The sequence below is a fragment of the Schistocerca serialis genome, chromosome 10, assembly GCF_023864345.2.
Source record: "Schistocerca serialis cubense isolate TAMUIC-IGC-003099 chromosome 10, iqSchSeri2.2, whole genome shotgun sequence".
In the NCBI taxonomy this organism is placed as follows: Eukaryota; Metazoa; Arthropoda; class Insecta; order Orthoptera; family Acrididae; genus Schistocerca; species Schistocerca serialis.
In genome coordinates this window covers 195,711,122-195,734,307 of record NC_064647.1, presented here as the reverse complement: position 1 = coordinate 195,734,307, position 23,186 = coordinate 195,711,122, and the positions used below count along the sequence as shown (strand labels likewise).

General features: G+C 40.2%; 1 protein-coding gene across 1 annotated transcript in view; it reads left to right on the top strand.

Annotated features, from left to right (window-relative positions):
- The window catches only part of LOC126425239 (1,5-anhydro-D-fructose reductase-like), a 78,025-nt gene extending 66,093 nt beyond the window's left edge, over positions 1 to 11,932 (top strand). The window contains exons 6-7 of the mRNA XM_050088200.1: positions 3,753 to 3,850; positions 11,652 to 11,932. Coding sequence (XP_049944157.1) covers positions 3,753 to 3,850; positions 11,652 to 11,694 — 141 coding nt within the window. The 3' untranslated portion in view covers positions 11,695 to 11,932. The remainder of the gene's footprint in view (positions 1 to 3,752; positions 3,851 to 11,651) is intronic.
- Positions 11,933 to 23,186: the final 11,254 nt, after the last annotated feature.

Genomic DNA, 23,186 nt, shown 5'->3' with positions numbered 1-23,186 from the left:
CACTGTACAGATACTTTTGAGACTTGTTTACCAACACAACAACAAAAGAAATCATGCAATTGGGCTAATACAGGGTGCTCATGTGAATGAGCTAATACAGCATGCAAATTTACAAAATCCCTGTTACTTTTTGATCATACCTTGTGTAGAAAATTGATACTTTAAGTAGACTGAAAAATGCTTACAGTGCCTCGGTTACACATATTGTACAAGGACCTTGAGGATAAGATAAAGAGAGCAGAACACATATTGAGGATTGTCAATATGTACATGGATGAAACAGAAAGGAAATGAGTGATAATGTTATGGAGTATCTCTGTCGTGCACTAAACAGTGTTTTGCAGCACATGTGTCTACACAATGAACAATCAAAAATTCAGTCAGAAACCTTTACAATTTTAAATCCAATAACATTCTTTTCATTCTCTGCTTTTCACATTCATTAACTGTGTGTAATAACTGGATTGTGAAAAACAGCTTGAGATATATGTGTGCCCACTTCTCCTCTAGGTTTCAGCCCATGGAGCAATCCATTTGCTTTACACATATTTTCAACTGAACTATGAAGCTCTGTCACAAGTCTGTTTTTGATATTGTACTGTGTTGTTGTTGTTGCAGTGTTCTGTCTGAAGACTCATTTAACACAGTTCTCCACACTAGTCTATACTGTGCAAACCTCTTTCTCTCCAAATAACTACTGTAAACTACATTCATTGGAACCTGCTTATGGTATTCATCTCTTTGTCTCCAATTTTCATCCAGTGTGCTGGGTGAGTTCATTCATTTGTTTGGAAGGGGAGGCCGAAATTGTTTGACCACTTTCAGCCAGATGGCTACGTGCTGCGATGACAGAATCGAGATGCATGCTCCGCAATCTTTCTCAAGCGATTTTACGGAAACTATTCACAAAAAAAAAAAAAATCATTTTTGCATTATTTTTAGCTTTATATGTCAGCTTTATGACAACTTAGCCATATTTTGTTAATGTCATAGTTATTGTGATATTTGGATTTAAGTAAGATTCCATGCAAAATTCGGAAAACTTTGCAGTGAAAAATAGGAGTCACTATGAGTGAAAAATAGGAGTCACTATGATTTTGCATTTGGTACATATTACATAATATGTTGCTGTTTATGAAATTTGGGTAACACATTGAATTTTACTTCAGAGTTGGTGGTGTCCCTATCTGTCACCAATCTCAAGAAAATTGATGTAACAAACCCATTTGTGATCATGCGCACCAGGGATAAAGCGAGAATGAAATATCTACAACATTCCTCATATTTCACAAAAGGTTTTGGCGAATGAGAGTGCACAGAAGGGAGTACTTTGCCACATGGTTACTATGTAAAACTTCATTCTGCATTGAATTATTCTGCTGCCTACAGACTTTTTTGATGAAAGAATGTAATTTTTAAGGGCCATTAATAGCTGTTAAAATGAGAAATGCTGTGGATTTTGGAACAGCAAAACTGAAGACATAATACATTTATTTTTCTACTAAGGATGTGCTTTTTTTGTTAGCTATTGACCTTATTTTTCTTTAGTTCCTCACTTAATAAAATTAATACACCACTGTTTCAGAATTCTCTCACAACTGTGTCTTCACAACTCGTTAGTGAGGTGATAGTGTGTAAACTTCTCTGTATTTTGGCAAAAAAAGCAAATTTTAACATACAACAAGAGGAATGTGGCTTTCACTCAAATTTTGCCTCTCACAGTGCTTCTCTGAAACTTTAAAATTGTTAATAAGTCAGATGGAATTCTTTTTAGGCACTAGCCAAAGCAGAGGTGATAGCAGATCTTTTTGGATGGTCACCTTGCTAGGGTGGATGTGGAAAGGGCCGACTTAATATCTACAAAAAAAATGTGAGTGTAGGCTTCAGTTCTAGACGGCACTTCCCACCCAGTGCTTGGCATTTCCCTTACAATGCCTGCCCGCAATTTCCACCACTACTGCTCTCCCCCCACTTGCCCTGCCGATTGTGCGTCTACCGGCAAGGTTATTCTGTGCGTGCTCTATCTTGTTTATTGAATCGAAGACAAAATGGTGCAGAGTACAACAACAGGGAAGCAACAGCTGGAGATGAGAAAAGGTCCATAGCAAAGTTCAAGTCCACTATAGTGTGTAGTGTAGCAGTGCAGATATGTTAAGTTGCTGAGAGTGAAGTCCAAGCAGTGTAGTGTAACCAGATCTGAGGTGCAGCGTGGTACGGTGACAGTAGCAAGACAAAGAATGATTGTCAGCAGCTGGGATGGGTCCAGATATAGGCCAGTGTTGTCGCTGTTACTTTCAAGTTGTTGCGCCTGTCTGATGTTACAGACTTGCACTGGAGGGTGACAGAGGAGCCTCTGTTGTCGACCCCAGATCTATATTCTGGCAAGCTCGAGCTCACGTGAGGAGCCGCTGGGCTGCTTGCGCGGCCAGCACGGAGTGCTAAGCTGTAAGCTTAGTGGATGTCAAATGGTAGTGCTAAATGCAGATTTACCACATTTTTCATTATCATCAAAGTTTTTATTTCTCCTTCCTGAACATTTGCTTTACTTGTCACTTAATATGCAGATTAAATAACATTGCAGATAGGCTATGACCCTGTCTCACTCTCTTCTCGATCACTGCTTCCCTTTCATGTTCTTTTACTCTTATAACTGTAGACTGTTTGCTGCATAAATTGTAAATAGCCTTATGTTCCCTGTATTTATACCTGTCACCTTCATAATTTAAACTGTGTGTTCCAGTCAACATTGTCAGAAGCTGTTTCTAAACCTATATGTGCTGTAATTGTAGGTTTCCCTTTCTTTAACCTATCTTCTAAGATAAGTTGAACGGTCAGTATTGCCTTGTGTAATTCTACATTTCGCCGGAACCTGAACTTGTGTCCTCTAAGATTGACTTGTATCAGTTTTTTCATTCTTATGTAAATAATCCGTGTAAGTATTTCAGTACAATAACGTATTAAAGTGATGGTTCAGTAATATTCCCAGCTTTCAGGACCCGTCTTCTTTGGAATTGTAATCATTATATTCTTCGCAAAGTCTGGAGGTATTCCGCCTGTCTCTAATATCTTGCACACTGGGAGTAATAGTTTTAGAATTCCTGGCTCTCTCGAGGATATAAAAATTATGAAGGAATACCATTTACTCAGCTCTTTCTGCACTATCGTATGCCCCAGCTCGGCTTCATCTGAATCCTCTTCTGGTTATATAATTTTATCTTAAAATTCATTTCCCTTTGTATAGCCCTGTTGTATATTCTTTCCATCTATTGGGCTTACCTTCTTTGCTGAGTACTGGCTTTCCATCTGAGCTCTTGATGTCACACAGTTGCTTCTCTGATCCAAATGTATCTTTAATTTCCCTATAGCCATCTTCTAACTTTCCCAGGTATGCATGCTTCTACAGCCTCACATCTGTCCCCTAACCATCCCTCCTCAGCCATTTTGCACCTTCTGTCAGTCTCAGTTTTCAGATGCCTGTACTCTCTTTCACATGCTTCATTTACTGCTTTCTTGTATTGTCAATTAATCTCAGTATTCAGCCTTATCTTGTTACCTGTTTGCTTTTCTGCTACCTTCACTGTATCATCTGCTAGTTACCCATTCATCTTCTACTACTGTATTCCTTTCCCCAATTCGTCAAATGTTGCCAAATGCTCCCTCTTAAACTCTCAACAACCTCTGGTCCCTTCAGTTTATCCATGCCCATCTCTTTAATTCTGTACTTTTAAACTAATAAAGTCTTTAAATTCCAGGTTTTTGACTTTGAACTTTCTCCAGAAGACATGTATTCACTGGAAGCTTTGGATAAAGGAGAACGGGGCCGACAAGTGAATGATGTAATTTTTCCAGGGTAAGTTTTTACTACTGATACTGGATGTCATTAAACTCCATTGTTCCTCAAAAACTACTTAGTCATTTTAATGATTTGTTAGGACACAGTTTGACTGCAGTGACAGATTTTTATTTTCTGCATAAAGATGATTATGTATTACTACACAAAAAGCAGCCACTGTTCATTGTGATAGTTTTCTATAAATTGCAGAATGATTGTTATAAATTCTGTGACTGTTTCTGCTCTTCCACCTATAAACTCTGCCAGAGTGATACCATCCCAGAAGTCCAGCACAACCTCCAGTTCTGTTGACAGCCTTAGGCCCTTCCCAGAACCTCTCTGAATCTATTTCGCTCCTCAGCCCTACGAGACCCCTCATACCCACCTTACATATGCTCCCCAAAATCCACAAACCCAACAATCTTAGACGCCCCATTGTGGCTGGTTACTGTGCACCCGCTGAAAGAATTTCAACCCTCATTGACCAATTGCCCGTAATCTAGCCCGCATGCCTACATATCAACCACTTCTTTCACTGACTCTCCACCATCCCTACCTCTTTACCTCCTGAATTCCTACTCATCACTGTTGATGCCACCTCCGTATACACCAACATCCCTCACATCCATGGTCTTGCTGCTATTGAACACTACCTTTCCCAATGTCCTTCAGACTCCAAACCCACTGCCTCATTCCTCATAAATTACTAACTTCATCCTAATCCACTAGTACTTCTCCTTTGAAGGGAAGGTGTACAAACAAATCCATGGCACAGGCTTGGGCACCTTTATGGCACCCTCCTATGTCAACCTGCTTATGGGCCATCTAGAGGAGACCTTCCTATGCTCCCATGATCCCAAACCTCTAGACTAGTTCAGATTCATTGATAATACCTTCATGATCTGGACTCAGTTCCAAGATATTCTGCCTTCATTCCTTCAAAACCTCAACATCTTCTCCCCCATCCATTTCACCTGGCCGTCCTCAACCCAGCGCACCACCTTCCTGGATGTTGACCTCCTCCTCTCTGATGGCTCCATCTGCACCTCTATCCACATTAGGGCCATCTAGAGGAGACCTTCTTATGCTCCCATGACCCCAAACCTCTAGACTAGTTCAGATTCATTGATAATACCTTCATGATCTGGACTCAGTTCCAAGATATTCTGCCTTCATTCCTTCACAACCTCAACATCTTCTCCCCCATCCATTTCACCTGGCTGTCCTCAACCCAGCGCACCACCTTCCTGGATGTTGACCTCCTCCTCTCTGATGGCTCCATCTGCACCTCTATCCACATTAGACCCACCAGCCACGCCTGCATTTCAACAGCTGTCATCCTTTCCATATCAAAAATCTCTCCCATGCAGCCTGGCCACCTGGGGACAGCATATCTGCAGTTACAGGAGCTCCCTTGCCCAGTATGCTGAAGGACTCACAAAGGCCTTCACAGACTGCCAATATCCCCCAGATCTTGTCCACAAACAGATTTCCCATGCCATATCCCCATACACTGCCAATCCCCCACCACCCCCAACCCCCAAGAACCAGCTACAAAGAAATTCCTCCTTCTTGACCCAGTAGCACCCCAGACTGGAACAACTGAACAACATCCTTCATCAGAGCTTTGATTACCTATCATCTTGCCTTGAAATGAGGACATCATACCCGAGATAATTTCCACCTCTCCTGAAGTGGTGTTATGTCACCCTCAACCTCGATAACATCCTAGTCAATCCCTATGCCGCTCCCAGTGCCAACCCACCTGACCTCCACAACACCCTAGTCCATCTCTATGCCACTCCCAGTCACAATCCTTCCCACAATTATCATATCCCAGTGGAAGACTGCCCAATCCACCCACCCAGTCCTAACACAGGTTTATCCTACCCCATCAGGAAACTAGCCACTGTGAAGCAGGCATGTCATTTACCAGCTCTGCTACAATCATTGCATAGCTTTTCTTGTCGGTGTAATTACCAACCAGCTGTCCACCAGGATGAACGGCCAGTGCCAAACTGTGACCAAGAGCAAAGTAGACCACCCTGTGGCACAGCATGCAGCTGAGCATAACAAGCTCAATTTCAATGGCTTCTTTGCTGTTTGAGCCATCTGAATCCTCCCCGTTTTTCTGAAACGGGGAAGATGGGAGTTTTCTGTACAACACATTCTGTGTCCCCGTAATTATCCCAACCTCACCCTGCAGTAACATATTGTTCCTACACCCTCCACCCAGCAGTTTCCATCCCCTCTGTCCTATCATCTCCTCCCATTCTCATCCCTCACCCTCTTTGTTGGCTCCCTCAGCCAACACGCCTACCTGCCTTTCCTCACTTCTCTCCTTTTTGCCGTTTTCCCCACCTCCCTGCTCCACAACCTCCTGACATTGCACCTGTTCTAGTCCCTGCACACTCCACCAGATGGCGCTCCTTTCTCCCCCCCCCCCCCCTCCCACCCATACGTTGCTATCCCTTCCCCTTCCCCACCCCTCCAGATTGCTGCTTCCATTCCACATGACAGTCGCATTCTGGTCTGAGCTGTCAGAGTTGGCGGTCAGAGCTGTTGGAGTTGGCGGTTGTGAGTGTGAGGAGTGTTTGCTTGTATGAATGAGGAATGTGTATTTCTTTTTCTGATGAAGGCTGTGGCTGAAGGCTTATGAGTGAATGTCTTTTAATTGTGCCTGTTTCAACTTAACATGTCATCTTTACAGTACGTACCAATCTATCTTTTCCTACATTGTTGTTACTTTAAATGTAGATTTCTGTCACATGTTTACTTTTTTTTAACAGTGTTGGAGTTTGCAAAGTGTAATAACTAGCTCTTCATTTCAAGTATTACATCTTGAATATCATACATCAGCATATGTGTAATTGGAGGATTCAGCAGAAGAAAATGCTAAGGCCAAGAGCGTTAAATTCAAACAATGGAAAATCCAGGATGGAATGGAGCAATACAAGAGAAGGAAAGTTGCTACTCACCATATAGCGGAGATGCTGAGTTGTGATAGGCACAATAAAAAGATTCACACAATCATAGCTTTCGGCCATTAAGGCTTTTGTCAGGATTAGACACACACACACACACACACACACACACACACACACACACACACACACGCAAGCGCAACTTGCACACACGTCTGCAGTCTCAGAGAGCTGAAACTACACTGCGGAAGCCATGATTGTGTGAATCTTTATATTGTGCCTATCACGAAATTCAAAGTCAAGTACATATAACAGTTTTCAGGATGCAAAAGACAATTATAAGAGTAATGAAACAAGTGAGTAGCAGATCTTTAAAGATCTATATATCTTACCCCTTCCCTGTGTTTTTATATTGGAAGTAGTCATGCATATAAAAAAAAAGCATACTGAGAAAAGAAAACCTTTTTCCTCAAAACAAAAGTGCCCATGATTATAATACCAGGTCAGACAGTGACATACATGTTAATCATTGTAACACCACACTATGCCAAAAAGGTGTATATCGTGCAGGAACAAAACTATACAAGAGGTTACCAAGACATATAAAATCTCTTCCTAAACCACAGGGCTTTAAAAAGTCTGTGACAGCCTACCTTCTGAAATACTGCTACTATTCAATCTCACGCAAGAAAAAATGTAATTTGTAGCTTTAACAGGAGAAATAAGTTCAAAATATACAGTATTTTAAAAATTATAATTATTAACTGTATAGATCCAATTTGTTATAAAAATTTAAATAATGTATGTTTGATGTTTGAAAAACAGGGTGTATACGACCCGGGAGATCCGGGAAAAACCCGAGAATTTTTCCATCCGGGAAAAACCCGGGAATTGTTTAGAATTCCGGGAGTTTTTCATTGTTTTAGTTTTCCGTTAAATTTTTGTGATTTTGACTGGTAAGAACCAATACTCTTAACAAAGGAATTATTGTATCCCGCTACTGCAGAATGACACTGCAGCAACAAAACATGAACGGGAGGAAAAAAACGAAAATAAAACTTAAGTTGCTAAAGGAAATGCGCCGTATACAACAACAGAACAGTGCTTGTACAAGCGTCTGCCAACAGTAAAGTGTGTCAAAGGCTTTAGAAACACTATGCAATGCTTTATAACAACAAATTGCCACTGATGAGCGTGACATGACAACTGTTTAAATTAGATTCGTTTGAGCAGTTGCGAACGGGCTCTTGCGCATGCGCAGTTGAGTCGCGTATGAGTTGTACCTTCTCCCGCTTCTGGTTACGGAAGTGTGGCTGGGCGCCACTACTTTATATTGGCCCAGTTTGGAAATATCATAGATCGGGGGCTGATGCACAGAACAGTCAGAGTTGTGGTGGGGAGGTGGGTCGTCTCCACGTGACCTGTGTTTACGTTCAGTGATTTTGTTGTTTCCTCTTCATTTATTGCTCTCACGTTAAATGATAACTAAACGGATTTTTGTGGCCGGGAGCTATCAAATGATTTAAAAAACATTCGCATAATTACGGCAGGCTAAAATATGTTAATAATTTCAGATTTTATTTCCACCTTTGACAGTCAAGCATTAATCGCTTTACAGAACAATGAAGTTATTTTTGCTGGTTTGCTAAAGAGATTTGGCTTTTATTAATCCTTTCTACTGAGGCAGTCAATTTATTTGAAACGAAGTGTTTAATTTCACACTATTGGCTAGTTTCAACCGTTCGCTTCATTTCAAGTGCACGTATGGCATTATGCTATAATAAGGAACCAAACTTGAGTATTGGTACTCCAAGAAAATTTACATACGGATGTGCATTTTAAGCTGAATTATGCACTTTAGTATGGTTCGCGAAATCCCAACGCTCTTGAAGTATCCTTTGATGTCTTGTTTCTTTTATGACATATATAAGATCTTTTAATGTTTTACACGTACGAACATATGGGCTTCCTGTGTCATCGTAGCTGCGCAAGGGCGGTGACGCCACTTCTCTGGCGCTTTCTCGCAACTGCTGAAACGAACCTATTTCTAACAGGTCGCGAGAAAATATTGCGAATGGTGGTTTGAAAAGCGTTACATTCAAAGCAGATTTCCTTTTAGGCAAGATGAATTATGTGCGAGAATGTACAATGAATTTCTTAAATCACAAAGCATTTGACTCTCATTTAAAAATGAACTCTTTGAGGATGACCATTTAGAAGTATTTCGAGCCCATAAGATGAGACATTTGCGTCGTTATTAAAAATTTTATTGGCGCATTTGTGTGTTATCTTAAAGTGCAACAAGCGCAAAAAAGATCAACATTATACACTCCTGGAAATTGAAATAAGAACACCGTGAATTCATTGTCCCAGGAAGGGGAAACTTTATTGACACATTCCTGGGGTCAGATACATCACATGATCACACTGACAGAATCACAGGCACATAGACACAGGCAACAGAGCATGCACAATGTCGGCACTAGTACAGTGTATATCCACCTTTCACAGCAATGCAGGCTGCTATTCTCCCATGGAGACGATCGTAGAGATGCTGGATGTAGTCCTGTGGAATGGCTTGCCATGCCATTTCCACCTGGCGCCTCAGTTGGACCAGCGTTCGTGCTGGACGTGCAGACCACGTGAGACGACGCTTCATCCAGTCCCAAACATGCTCAATGGGGGACAGATCCGGAGATCTTGCTGGCCAGGGTAGTTGACTTACACCTTCTAGAGCACGTATGGTGGCACGGGATACATGCGGATGTGCATTGTCCTGTTGGAACAGCAAGTTCCCTTGCCGGACTAGGAATGGTAGAACGATGGGTTCGATGACGGTTTGGATGTACCGTGCACTATTCAGTGTCCCCTCGACGATCACCAGTGGTGTACGGCCAGTGTAGGAGATCGCTCCCCACACCATGATGCCGGGTGTTGGCCCTGTGTGCCTCGGTCGTATGCAGTCCTGATTGTGGCGCTCACCTGCACGGTGCCAAACACGCATACGACCATCATTGGCACCAAGGCAGAAGCGACTCTCATCGCTGAAGACGACACGTCTCCATTCGTCCCTCCATTCACGCCTGTCGCGACACCACTGGAGGCGGGCTGCACGATGTTGGGGCGTGAGCGGAAGACGGCCTAACGGTGTGCGGGACCGTAGCCCAGCTTCATGGAGACGGTTGCGAATGGTCCTCGCCGATACCCCAGGAGCAACAGTGTCTCTAATTTGCTGGGAAGTGGCGGTGCGGTCCCCTACGGCACTGCGTAGAATCCTACGGTCTTGGCGTGCATCCGTGCGTCGCTGCGGTCCGGTCCCAGGTCGACGGGCACGTGCACCTTCCGCCGACCACTGGCGACAACATCGATGTACTGTGGAGACCTCACGCCCCACGTGTTGAGCAATTCGGCGGTACGACCACCCGGCCTCCCGCATGCCCACTATACGCCCTCGCTCTAAGTCCGTCAACTGCACATACAGTTCACGTCCACGCTGTCGCGGCATGCTACCAGTGTTAAAGACTGCGATGGAGCTCCGTATGCCACGGCAAACTGGCTGACACTGACGGCGGCGGTGCACAAATGCTGCGCAGCTAGCGCCATTCGACGGCCAACACCGCGGTTCCTGGTATGTCCGCTGTGCCGTGCGTGTGATCATTGCTTGTACAGCCCTCTCGCAGTGTCCGGAGCAAGTATGGTGGGTCTGACACACCGGTGTCAATGTGTTCTTTTTTCCATTTCCAGGAGTGTATGGGGAAGCTTAGCTTCTCTTCCAACTTATTAATCTTCGAGACCAATATTATAAGCGAATGCTATGTATATATATTTAAGCCATTAACTTTTCTTATTTGCGTATTCGCGCTACTTAAGAGTGATCTTGCTATTGGCTGACTACATCACGTGTCCTATTGCTGTCATCAGCTAGCGGGATCACGTGAATGAGCTATGACGCTTACAAAAGCGCATCGCAGTCTCAGTTTCAATGCTTCGGAAAGTGACATGCGTTATTTGGTGGAATTCAAATTTATACCGTCGTAATTACGAAAATATGCAGCGTACATGTTACTGCACATCAAAGGTCTTTCAGAAAGTGTTTTTCCTCCTGAGTTTCGTTTTCTAAAGTGCCGGGAAATTATATGTCGGTATATAAAACCATAAACATTCAAAGGATTGATGACTTTTACAGTGCCGAGGAAGAGTATACTGTCACTTAACACGGAAAAAGTGTGTTTTCATCCGGGAGAATGTGTATTTTTAACCGGGAAATCCAGGAAAAATCCGGGAATTTTTTTTCCTTGTCCACGTATACACGCTGAAAAACTATTAGATAAAAAGATTTTCTGTCCAATATCCTGTGTATGATATATGTACTGAAAAAGAGATATGGACAAATAAATAAATAAAATAAAGAAAACAATAACACAAAACTATTTAGTTGGCATTGTTTTCTGGCATTACATGTGGAATTAGGTGTTACCAAGATGTGGTGCAGTCGAAAACTAAACAGATAATGTGATCAGCCTAACCCTTAACTACCTAGGGTTAGCACTTTCTTCCACCAACCCTTCAGTTTTATTATGGTCAGTATTCTATATATTTGTGAGTGAGTTTTATTTCACAAATGTTTAAACATAATTTGTAAACTGCTCAAACACACAATTTTTTGCAAATGTATAAGATGTATTTATGGTGCTAATTGGTTAGAATGCTTTATGATTAAGGAAAGAAACAAAAGCTTTAAAAAAGGTGTGTAGTACAGAAAATGTTACTGACATTAAAACTAAGCTGTGATTGTTACCGTTCTGCATTCTTAATGACTGGTTAAGTTTATCTTCATACTTTTAATAACTGTTCTTTGTAATTTAATCCCCAACTTATGCTTCTTAAATTTTCAGACAAGAAAATCATCCCGAATATCCATGGAAGTATCACTATTAATGAGATATTGTTGTGAAAACATTATCCAGCAATGAGAAGATACTGAAATGTAGTAGCATGTTAATTGGTGGTTAATGCATTGCAAGAGCTTTAAATACCTAGAAAAAACAATAGTGTAAAATAAATGCCTGACAGCAATTTCTAAACAAGTGGGACAGTCCAAGGTCACGGAGACACGGAGCGCCCACACACACTCTCACACACACACACACACACACACACACACACACACACACACTAGAGGGAAACATTTCACGTGGGAAAAATATATCTAAAAACAAAGATGCTGTGTCAGAATTTTGTGTGTATGTTTGTGTTTGTTTGTGTGTGTATCGACCTGCTAGCACAAAAAAAAAAAAAAAATTTTATATATATATATATATATATATATATATATAATTAGAATATTGTGTGAAAATTTGAAGTAAATAGGCTAAGAACATGTTGAGATTTTTGCTAATAAGATTTCCTCCTTATATATTACATGTATTTATTTATATACTATATATATTTAAAAATATGTTCATTAGAGTACTATATAAAAATTTTAAGTAAATTGGTCAAGAACTTTGTAATTATTTTGACCAACATGTATTGGCAATACAAGACTAATTGTATGTGAAATGCAATTGCATATTTAATTGTACTGCAGGCAAATGTTGATACTGGAAACCAGTAATTTAATAACAATAAAGCTAGTATTAACCCATCACATTTTTTCATTAATAAAAAGTTAGTTTACTAGAACCAGTTCACAGACACACACAAGGAGCATGCTCTGACGGGTGATACTACCGGTGATTCTGAACATAAAACTTCTAATAAACATATGCCCTTTTCTCAACCATCTCCAGGTAAACTAATGAAAACAGCTAGTAACTGGAAAGGTGCAGGTGGCGGTAAATTAAGATACTATTATTTTATGACTTGTTTAATTGTGTACATTTCCTCACAGAAGATGTTAAACAGTCTACCACCAACTTCAATGCATGTTGCTGCTCTTGTAGACAGGTGTTGTGTCGCCGATCAGAGCTCAGTTTTGCATTCCGTTACCTGGGCACAAGCATGTAAAATATGAGCGAGAAGTTCCTCTCGTGTCCACTCTGCGCTTGTAGATGTCGCTCTTCAGCCATCCCCACAAACAGTAATCCAATGGGGTAAGGTCGAGTGACCTTGGTGGCCAGGCAGTGACTCCACAGCAACCGATCCAACGACCAGGATACGTTGTGTTGAGATACTGTGTCACTGGCCGTATGGAATGTGTAGGAGCTCCACCATGCTTAAAGTACATAGGAGTTTGTTGCCAAAGAGATATCCTCCATGTGTTCTGGTAACACATTTTGAAGAAACTGAAGATACTGTGTCCCACTAAGACGGTTATCTAAAACAACTCAACCGATGCGTTGGTCATTGATAATACCGCACCACACATTGACTGAAAAACGTTGTTGAAAATTCATTTCCACAGTAGCGTGCACATTTTCATTTGCCCATACATGAGAGTTGTGGATATTGTTGATTCCGTTGCAGGTAAATGTTGACTCATCAGTGAACAGAATACGTGGGATTAATTGCTCATTGGCAATGATCCACTGACAGAATGCTTGCCGGGCGGCAGCATCTCCTTCATGCAGATGTTGTACACTCTGCCGATAAAAGGGATACAGACCATGCACATGTACTGTGCGTGTCACTTGTGTTTGTGGAATACCAAGTTGGGCAGCAATTATTCTAGAGCTAGTAATAGGGTTGCGTTCCACTACTTGTTCTCCCGGACATTCAGAGACAATGTTTATGCTGGGAAGTGTACCATGCTCACGCAATCTGTGAAACACCCTGCTGTCTGGCACTCTGTGATTTGGAAATTGTTGCTGGTATTCTCACACAGCAGCTCTGGAATTCCTATTGGACAAACCATAGACAAACAACATGACAACATACTCTGCATGTGTGAAGATCCATGGCATTTTCACTACACAAAACTATATTCGTTGTTCACGTAACAGTACTGTAGTGCTGTGCACTATGACAAACACTGCCGGACTGAGATGAAAACAGCTGCACCTGCACCTGCGCAAGTGAACTGCATACTGACATGGTTAGTAACACGTTGTAACATTACGAGTCAAGACAGCTGTAACGGAACTTGAATAGCGTAAAGTTATCGTTAAAAACGCACGCCGCGCGATTTGTTATGATTTGGTCGGTCATAATAGTAGTAACATGCTTTTGAATACAATTAAAATATAACGGCGATACCTGTTTAGCGTTATTGGAAATAATATGTGATAAATTAATGAGTAAGGTAGCTGATCCTATATGAAGAGGTAAAATTGGGCATATTAAGGTGTTTTGCTTTATATCGACTAAGCCGATAATACGGCGTCTTTTTTTTCCGTTTACTCTTAGAAGAAGAAAAAAGAAAACCAGTAACGAAGTGCTAATTGTGCGTTGTGAAAAATATAGGGGCGAATTTTAAATAGCTACAGTGTATAATCAGACTAACAAATGGACATTCAGTTACGCGAAATAGCGGACAGTGAAGTGTGGTCATTAAATTGAGTACACCTACAGGGCGGTCAATTCCAGGATAAGTCTATTCGCGTCTCACGAGGCACGCGGTATTGAGACCAGTTTTTTTTTTTTTTATTATATCACGGAGAGCGGGCTTCAATTTATAAAAAGGAGAAAAGCTGTATCATTATCATTGACTGTTGGTGTTAAGCAACCAAAACTGTTCATCAAAGGGTTTCGGTGAATGAGTGGTGAATGCGAAATGAAACTGTCAACGAAGTTATGTTAAATAAAGCAGAAGAGACAAGACAGTTTGGTCGTCTCTGTTATTATTCCATAAACCGTAACATTTATTCTCGTTGTACGAAGCCTTTATAGACGATCGTTATGACAATTTGCTTTGAAGGGATCTCGTTACGAGTTAAGTTTTGGGGACCTGGTCAACAGGGGATAGTTCGTAGATCTTAACTACTGCAGCTATTCTGGAATCAGGTGCTACCGTGACCGTTGTGTGTTGTCAATGGCTTAAGGTCATCATATCTCGTGCTCTAAGATCGACGCGCCTTTCCTCTTGGTATAACGGTGTCTCACGGTAACCACGACAACGCCGACGGCGAAGGAAGATACGGTAGAAGTGGCGCCACAACGTGCGGCTCAATCGAGGAGGATTGCTGCATCGAGTCGAGTGTCATCTGGATTCACGAACCCTAGAGTTGGAAAATATTGTAGCAGCCAGTGAGTCTGTCCAATGAAAGAGGTATTCTTCAATAATCGCTAAAAGTGAGCGATACTACCAGGTATGATTAAAATAACTGTATAATTATTAAAAAAAAAAGGGAAGTTGAGACTTGTGATTTCGGTAGATAAATATATATAAATACATAGTGAAAATAAGTGTATGTCTTGGTAGTGAATAATCATGTCAAAACGAACGAAAAGAATACATGATAATGTGCAGTTGAGTAGAGTAATGAGTAGAGAGAGAGAGGAAAGTGAAGAGGAAAGGGATGATGCATCCCATGAGCTCGATGTGGGACAGGAGACATGTACAGATAATAATACAGTTATTGATTTAGAGCCGTTAGGAGATTCAAATACAATGATAAGTAAGGTAAGCAGCGTGGGAGAACATAAAGATCTTGAGGTTTCGGATGTAGATCAGCAAGTTGATCCTCAAAATGGAAATATTAATCAAAAAATGTTTGATATGCTGGTATCAATAAATACTCAAATGGGTGTAATGAATGGAAGACTTGGTTCACTAGAAAAAGATAATAAGCAATTAAAAGAGGACAATCAAAAGTTAAATGAAAAATTTGAGGCCAAATTTGGTTCATTAGAAGTTAAAATGGATTCTTTGGAAAGCAAACTGAACACCTTTGATTATAAACTGGAAAATACTAAGAAAGAATTAAAGGCGGACTGGGAGACTCAATTAAATGCGAAATTTGGAGAACTAGATGTAGAGTTTTCTAACACCTTAGAAAGGCAATGTAATAATTTAATGGGAAAACTTCATGACGTAGAAAAGAAATATGAGGTAGTTTCGAAGAGTTATGATGGCCTGTCCAATAGGATGGTTAAGTGTGAAAGCAGCTGTTTCAATGCTAGCGCACAGATAGAAGAGCTTTCGAAACAAATAGTCGAGTTTGAGTCTGATGCTCGTAAGGGGATTGACAGGTATTTAGTAGATCAAACTAAAAGACTTGACGAAGATCTATCTGAATGGATAGAAATAAAAGGAAATGAAATTGTAGACAAGGTTAAGACTACTATTGGATCCCAGCCAAATGAAAATATCAATGAGCACCTAAGTAGAAATGATGAATTAATTAAGCTCTTCACTAGCGAATTTCAGAAAATAAAAGACAAAATAGTTGATGAGTTACCTAAATGGCAAAAGGAAACCAATCATAAATTGGCGGAGTTAGAACGAAAGTCATCACAAAATTTGTTGACAGAGGACGAACGTTCGGAGAATAGGTCGAAAAACAACCGAACATGTGATAATACGAAGTACAATTGTGGTGAAAATTTGCATTGGGAAGTTGATGATTCGGTTGGTAAAGATGATGATTCTTTTGGTCAGCGAGGATATTTACCTTCTTTAAAGGTGGAGAACAGCATTTTTAAAAGTAGACAATTCCCAACATTCTCCACTGAAAAGAACAACCTGCATCCGAAAATCTTTATCAATAATTTCAAAAGAATATTTCCGCGTAGCTGGTCAGAACACGACCGACTTCAATTTATAGTATCCAAAATTACCGGAGAAGCCGTATTATGGGCCGCCGAAGTAAGTGAAAGTTGCAGTTGCCATACTTGCGCTGAGTTTGAACAACTTTTTTTGACTAAATACTGGTCGTCGAGTAAACAAGAGAAATTAAGAAAAGAGGTTTACCAACCTGAGTATTTTAACAGTAAAAGGAGTACTTTAAGGCAATATTTTGAAAAGTACATAAATAAGACACGTTATTGGAGTGACCCAATTTCTCACAAGGAAGTGATCAGAATTTTGAAGGGAAGGTTGCCCATAAATATACGTGAAAAGTTAATAAATGTTCCTGACCACGATGTAGAACAATTCTTGTCGGTGATTGACTCTATAGATATGATTATGGAAGACGCAAGACAAATGAGTAGTAATCAAATGTCGACTCACACTCATAGTAATACGAATAATTATAATAATAATTTAACGTATGATAATAATAATACCGAAAACCAGGTCAAACCCGCATCACAGGAGCGTGGACAATCTTCATCCTATGGTTGCAATAAAAACAATGATTATAATAAATATAGAAGAGATACTTACTGTGCTAGAGGTAAACCTCGATATGGTGACGCGAATGTGCATAGTAGTGATATTAATAAGAGTAACAGGTACCCAAGTGATGAACCCAATTGCATTCGACCTTGGGAAGATAATTCGAAGCATAATGTTCATCGGCAGGATGGAACAAATGCCTCGAGTCCTCATCCAGCACAAGGAGTTATACCAATGGGCGAAGGAGCCTCCAATGTACGACGGGGTGAATACCATAACTCGGATCATACTGTACGGATTGTGGAAGTTCATGAACCCCCACCGATGACTCAACGAGATAGATTAAACTAATACCAGTCACCAAATGCCTTCCTAGGATGACTGGAAAGGAGAAGGAAGGCAGGCATCAATTTGAACTGAGAGTATTAAGGTACAATAATGATCAGGATATAAGGAATGAATTAATTGAAGAAAAACCTGAAGTTTCTAATAAATGTGGACAAATTTTACAGGCAATAATTCCAACAAGTATAAATAATGTTGATGTTGAAATATTAATTGATACTGGAGCAACTATTAGTGTCATGACGTTGGACTGTTTAAAACAGATAAGCCGAGGGGTAAAAATGCCCACTTTTCCTATCACAGGATGTACCGTGTCTGGCGCGTTAAGCGCAAAAATGCAAAAAGTTGTGAAACAGGTACGTGTTGACATTACAATACAGGGGGCTCAAATAGAAAGTACATTCCTGGTTGTTCCTAAAATGACAGTACCATGTATCTGGGGTTTGGATTTTTTATGTGAGACCGGTGCAATCATTAATTTAGAGAAAGGTGAATGTATATTTAATTCCAATGGTAATGTTTTGACAGCCACCCTGAGAAAGGGCCGAGTAATTCCAAATCAATTGTGTATGAATCTAATGGTAAAATATGTCAGTATTGATGATGAAAATGTGTATGATATATGCCTTATTGAATGTTCTGAAGAAATGATGGATAAAATGTCATTGCAGGAAAAGGTGTTAGAATCAGAATATTTATCTGTTATCCAAAGGGATGAACTGTACTACTTGTTGGAAGCATATCAGTCAATTTTTAGTAAACGTCCGGGTATAATAAAAGACTTTGAATACCATATAAAGACGTATGCACATAAACCCTTTTGTCGTACTTCCTATTCTATCCCATGGACAAAGAAAGAAGTAGTCAGAAAGGAAATCAATAAAATGTTAGAATGGGGTATTATTGAGCCCTCAGATTCTGAATATTGTAACCCTCTTGTGGCGGTAATTAAACCCAATGGTGACATCAGATTGGTGTTGGATGCCAGAGAGATCAATAAGATCATTATACCTGTACAAACGCGACCGGAGAACCTAGAAGAGTTAGTACAAAAGTTTTATGGTGCCCGCTTCTTAACTTCTTTGGATATGCGTAGTTCGTATTGGCAAACTAGAATATCGAAAGAATCTAGAAAATATACTGCATTCGTTTTTCTGGGCCGAAGTTACCAGTTTACTGTCATGCCATTTGGGTTGAAAATAAGCGGTGTTTTCATATCGGCATTAGATACCGTACTGGGCAGAGACCTTTTGAATGAAGTTACTTTATATGTGGATGATTTGCTAATTGCTTCTGAAACTTGGGAGGAACATTTGGACTTACTAAGAAGAGTTTTGTGAAATTTTTGGAATACGGAGTTACTGTAAATTTGAGCAAATCCAAGTTTGCTCATAACCAATTGAAATTTCTTGGACATATAATCACTCCTGAAGGGATAAAACCAAATCCTAAAAAGATGGATGCGATTAACAGATGTGCTTATCCAAAGAATAGAATGGAATTAAAGTCATTTATCGGCTTAGTTTCATTTTTTCGACGATTTTTACCCAATCAGTTAGGAAGCCAAGACTGTTTGTTACGGCTGTTAAGAAAAAATGTCATATGGGAGTGGAATTCCGAATGCACGCAAGCTTTTGATAACATCCGCAATGCTTTGACTAATGCTCCACTGTTACATCATCCGAGACTTGATCAAGATTTTTATATTGTTGCGGATGCTTCTGAAACAGGATTGGGTGCCACTCTTTTCCAGATGGACAATCCAGAAGATATCAGTACCATCAAGATAATTGGGTTCGCCAGCAGAACACTCTCTAGCTGTGAACGTGCATATTGTACTACTGAATTGTAAGTACTGGCCGTGGTCTGGTCACTTAGAAAGTTTCGCTATTTTGTATATGGAAAGAAGATCATTGTATTCTGCGACCACAAAGCTTTATCTTTTATTTTAACAGGAAGGATGTTCCATTCACGTTTAACCCGGTGGGCCTTGCTACTGCAAGAATATGATATTATGCTCAAATACATCAGAGGGAAAGACAACATCATAGCCGATGCTCTTTCAAGATTACCGAAAAGAAAGAATGCTGACGAGTGTGAAGAACGGACTATTGACTTTAAAGTCATGAATTTATCAAGGCAATATTGTGAGAGGCAGATTTCACAGCTATCTCGAAGTCTTCCACAACTGCAAGAAGATGATAAGTTGTGGAAAGCCATTAGGCATGCTGTTGAAAGCAAAACGCTAAGTCACCCTCAAGAAAAGTATCAATTAAAATCCGGAATATTGTATCGGAGGAAGGATGAAGAAGATGTTTGGAAAGTTTGTGTTCCAAATAAATATTTAGAATCACTAGTATGGTACACTCACTTGAATTGGGGTCATTTTGGTGCCGCTAAATGTACAGCCAAAATAGCACAATACTGCTATCATCCAAATTTGAGACGTATAGCTATAAATATTATTAAGAAGTGCAAAATATGTCAGAAGGCGAAACCCATAAACTATTGTCGGAAGATAGAATTACATCCTATCATCCCACAACAACCTTTAATGTTGGTGTCATGTGACATCTGTGGGCCATGTCCCATGACACATGGACGGTTCAAATATGTATTGGCTTTCTATGATCTCTTTTCAAAATATGTGAAATTATATCCTTTGAAAAATCTCCACGTTCGACCCATGTTACGCAAATTTATCAACAACTATATAACTGAGCTTGGCAAACCTATAATGATCTTGACAGACAACGCTGCTTATTATACAAGCAAAGTATGGAGAGACACTATGAAAGAACAAGGAATCCAGCACATTTACATCTCAAGATTTTACCCTTGTGGAAATCCGGTTGAAAGAATCTTCCGAGAGTTGAACCGATTTTTACGGACGTACATACCCAAACAACATTATAAATGGATCGATTGGATTTATGAATTTGAGAAAGGGTATAATGACTTACCACACTTATCGACAGGTTATTCACCTAACCAAATAGTATTTGGTGAAAGTATTGTGCCAGAATGGATGAAGAAATTACCTGCAATAGAATAAAAGATTACCAAGAAAGAAGATATGGTGAAGAAGGTCTACGAAAACCTGAAGCATCAAGCACAATTGAGAAAAACCCGTTTTGATAAAAATGTGAAGAAAGTAGTCACATATGATGTAGGGGAAGAAATTTTATTGAGAAATCACCCAAAAGCATCAACCAGGAAAAGACTGAATAAGAAATGGCAATATTTATATACAGGTCCATATAAAATAATGAAAATACCTCATGAGGGGAGCTACCTCCTGGCAGATTGTGATACTGATGTAATTAAAGGCTTGTTCCCTCACGTAGACCTGAAGAAGTATTATCAATAATGAGCAAAATATAGATTCAAGAAACACTGAATGATACCAAGACTACACTCAGTGGACTAAATAAAAGCACCAATGGATAAATACGTACTTATACTAACTTACAAAGAAAATTAAAGAATGTACCGACGATTTCCATGAGATACCTTCTTGGTATCAGCAACAATGATGACGCTGAAATACGATTTATCCTCTCACCGAACAGCGAGGATGGATGATTTAAAAGTGGAATTAAGAGGAAAAGAAAAGGACCAAATCCTCTCTGGTTAAACAAGTGGCCTGATAAGGGTTTTGGCCTAGGATGCCAATCGTCGAACCCGGCTGTGATCCCTGCCTTGCACAGTCGGTTGAAGAATTGAGGGCTTCATCCAAGAAAAAAAAAATGTGGTGTGAATATGAAGTGATTAGTGTGAAGTGTTTCTAAGACAACCTATAAACAAATGTGAAATTTAGTTAAGGGCATTTTGTCTAGGCCCATTAACTCAACTTAAATATTGTAGAATGTATGTACTGACTTGTTGAGTGAATCTGAGAGTGAGTGTATTCGCCGAAACAAATACCCTCTCCTGTCACAGTATACAAAAAAAAAAAAAAAATAAGCCTGTTCTGTCTGGAACCCTCTTCAAGACATCACAGTCTGGGGGGCCGTGTAACATTACGAGTCAAGACAGCTGTAACGGAACTTGAATAGCGTAAAGTTATCGTTAAAAACGCACGCCGCGCGATTTGTTATGATTTGGTCGGTCATAATAGTAGTAACATGCTTTTGAATACAATTAAAATATAACGGCGATACCTGTTTAGCGTTATTGGAAATAATATGTAATAAATTAATGAGTAAGGTAGCCGATCCTATATGAAGAGGTAAAATTGGGCATATTAAGGTGTTTTGCTTTATATCGACTAAGCCGATGATACGGCGTCTTTTTTTTCCGTTTACCCTTAGAAGAAAAAAAAAGAAAACCAGTAACGAAGTGCTAATTGTGTGTTGTGAAAAATATAGGGGCGAATTTTAAATAGCTACAGTGTATAATCAGACTAACAAATGGACATTCAGTTACGCGAAATAGCGGACAGTGAAGTGTGGTCATTAAATTGAGTACACCTACAGGGCGGTCAATTCCAGGATAAGTCTATTCGCGTCTCACGAGGCACGCGGTATTGAGACCGGTTTTTTTTTTTTTATTATATCACGGAGAGCGGGCTTCAATTTATAAAAAGGAGAAAAGCTGTATCATTATCATTGACTGTTGGTGTTAAGCAACCAAAACTGTTCATCAAAGGGTTTCGGTGAATGAGTGGTGAATGCGAAATGAAACTGTCAACGAAGTTATGTTAAATAAAGCAGAAGAGACAAGACAGTTTGGTCGTATCTGTTATTATTCCATAAACCGTAACATTTATTCTCGTTGTACGAAGCCTTTATAGACGATCGTTATGACAATTTGCTTTGAAGGGATCTCGTTACGAGTTAAGTTTTGGGGACCTGGTCAACAGGGCATAGTTCGTAGATCTTAACTACTGCAGCTATTCTGGAATCAGGTGCTACCGTGGCCGTTGTGTGTTGTCAATGGCTTAAGGTCATCATATCTCATGCTCTAAGATCGACGCGCCTTTCCTCTTGGTATAACGGTGTCTCACGGTAACCACGACAACGCCAACGGCGAAGGAAGATACGGTAGAACGTTTCCCGTTCTTAGTTGTTTTCATTGCTTTTCCCGGAAACGGTTACGAAAAGGGCATACGTTTATTAGGAGTTTTTTTGTTCAGAATCACCATTAGTATCATCCCTCAAAGCATATACCTTTCCTCCTGACTCACCCTGTACACGTGTGTGTGTGTGTGTGGGGGAGGGGGGGGGGTTGGAAACACACTCACAACTTGGGCACAAAAAAATTCTGGTCTACACAGAACACCAAGTTGATTTTGTTTAGTCCTAAGTGACCCATTCACAAAAGTAGTTACAAAATGGTAAATTTATATCACTCGCATTTTCAGAACAGTTTTACAGCACAATACTTGGGTCAGTCCAATGAAAACAAGGCAGATGGAAAAGTAAGTAATAAAATGTTTCTTATTTCAAAAGTAATCACTGTAATCTGCAGCAGAATGATGCTGTCTGTCCACATTCCTGGGCGTTTGGGCTCGGTAGCATGAATTTCACTTCCTGATACTCCTTCCACAGTCAAAAAAACACACTACACTTTGCTGTTCCTCTTTTGTGGCCTTCATAGTGAAGCCAGAACAACACACAACTTGCCCATCTCACATTGAGCATGTCTAACAGAGAAACGGCACGGTGGTGAACGTTCGTGCCATTCCTTTCCGATTCCCAGTAGCGAGCAATACTATACACACATCTATCTGTGTTATAGATATCTGCCCCATGCTCATTATATAGTTTGTCTCGTATTCATTTGATTCCTCCTTGTATGCTACTGCATGATAAAACTGAACTCAGTACCAATAAACCACAGTCGCTAAAACTGTGAAAAG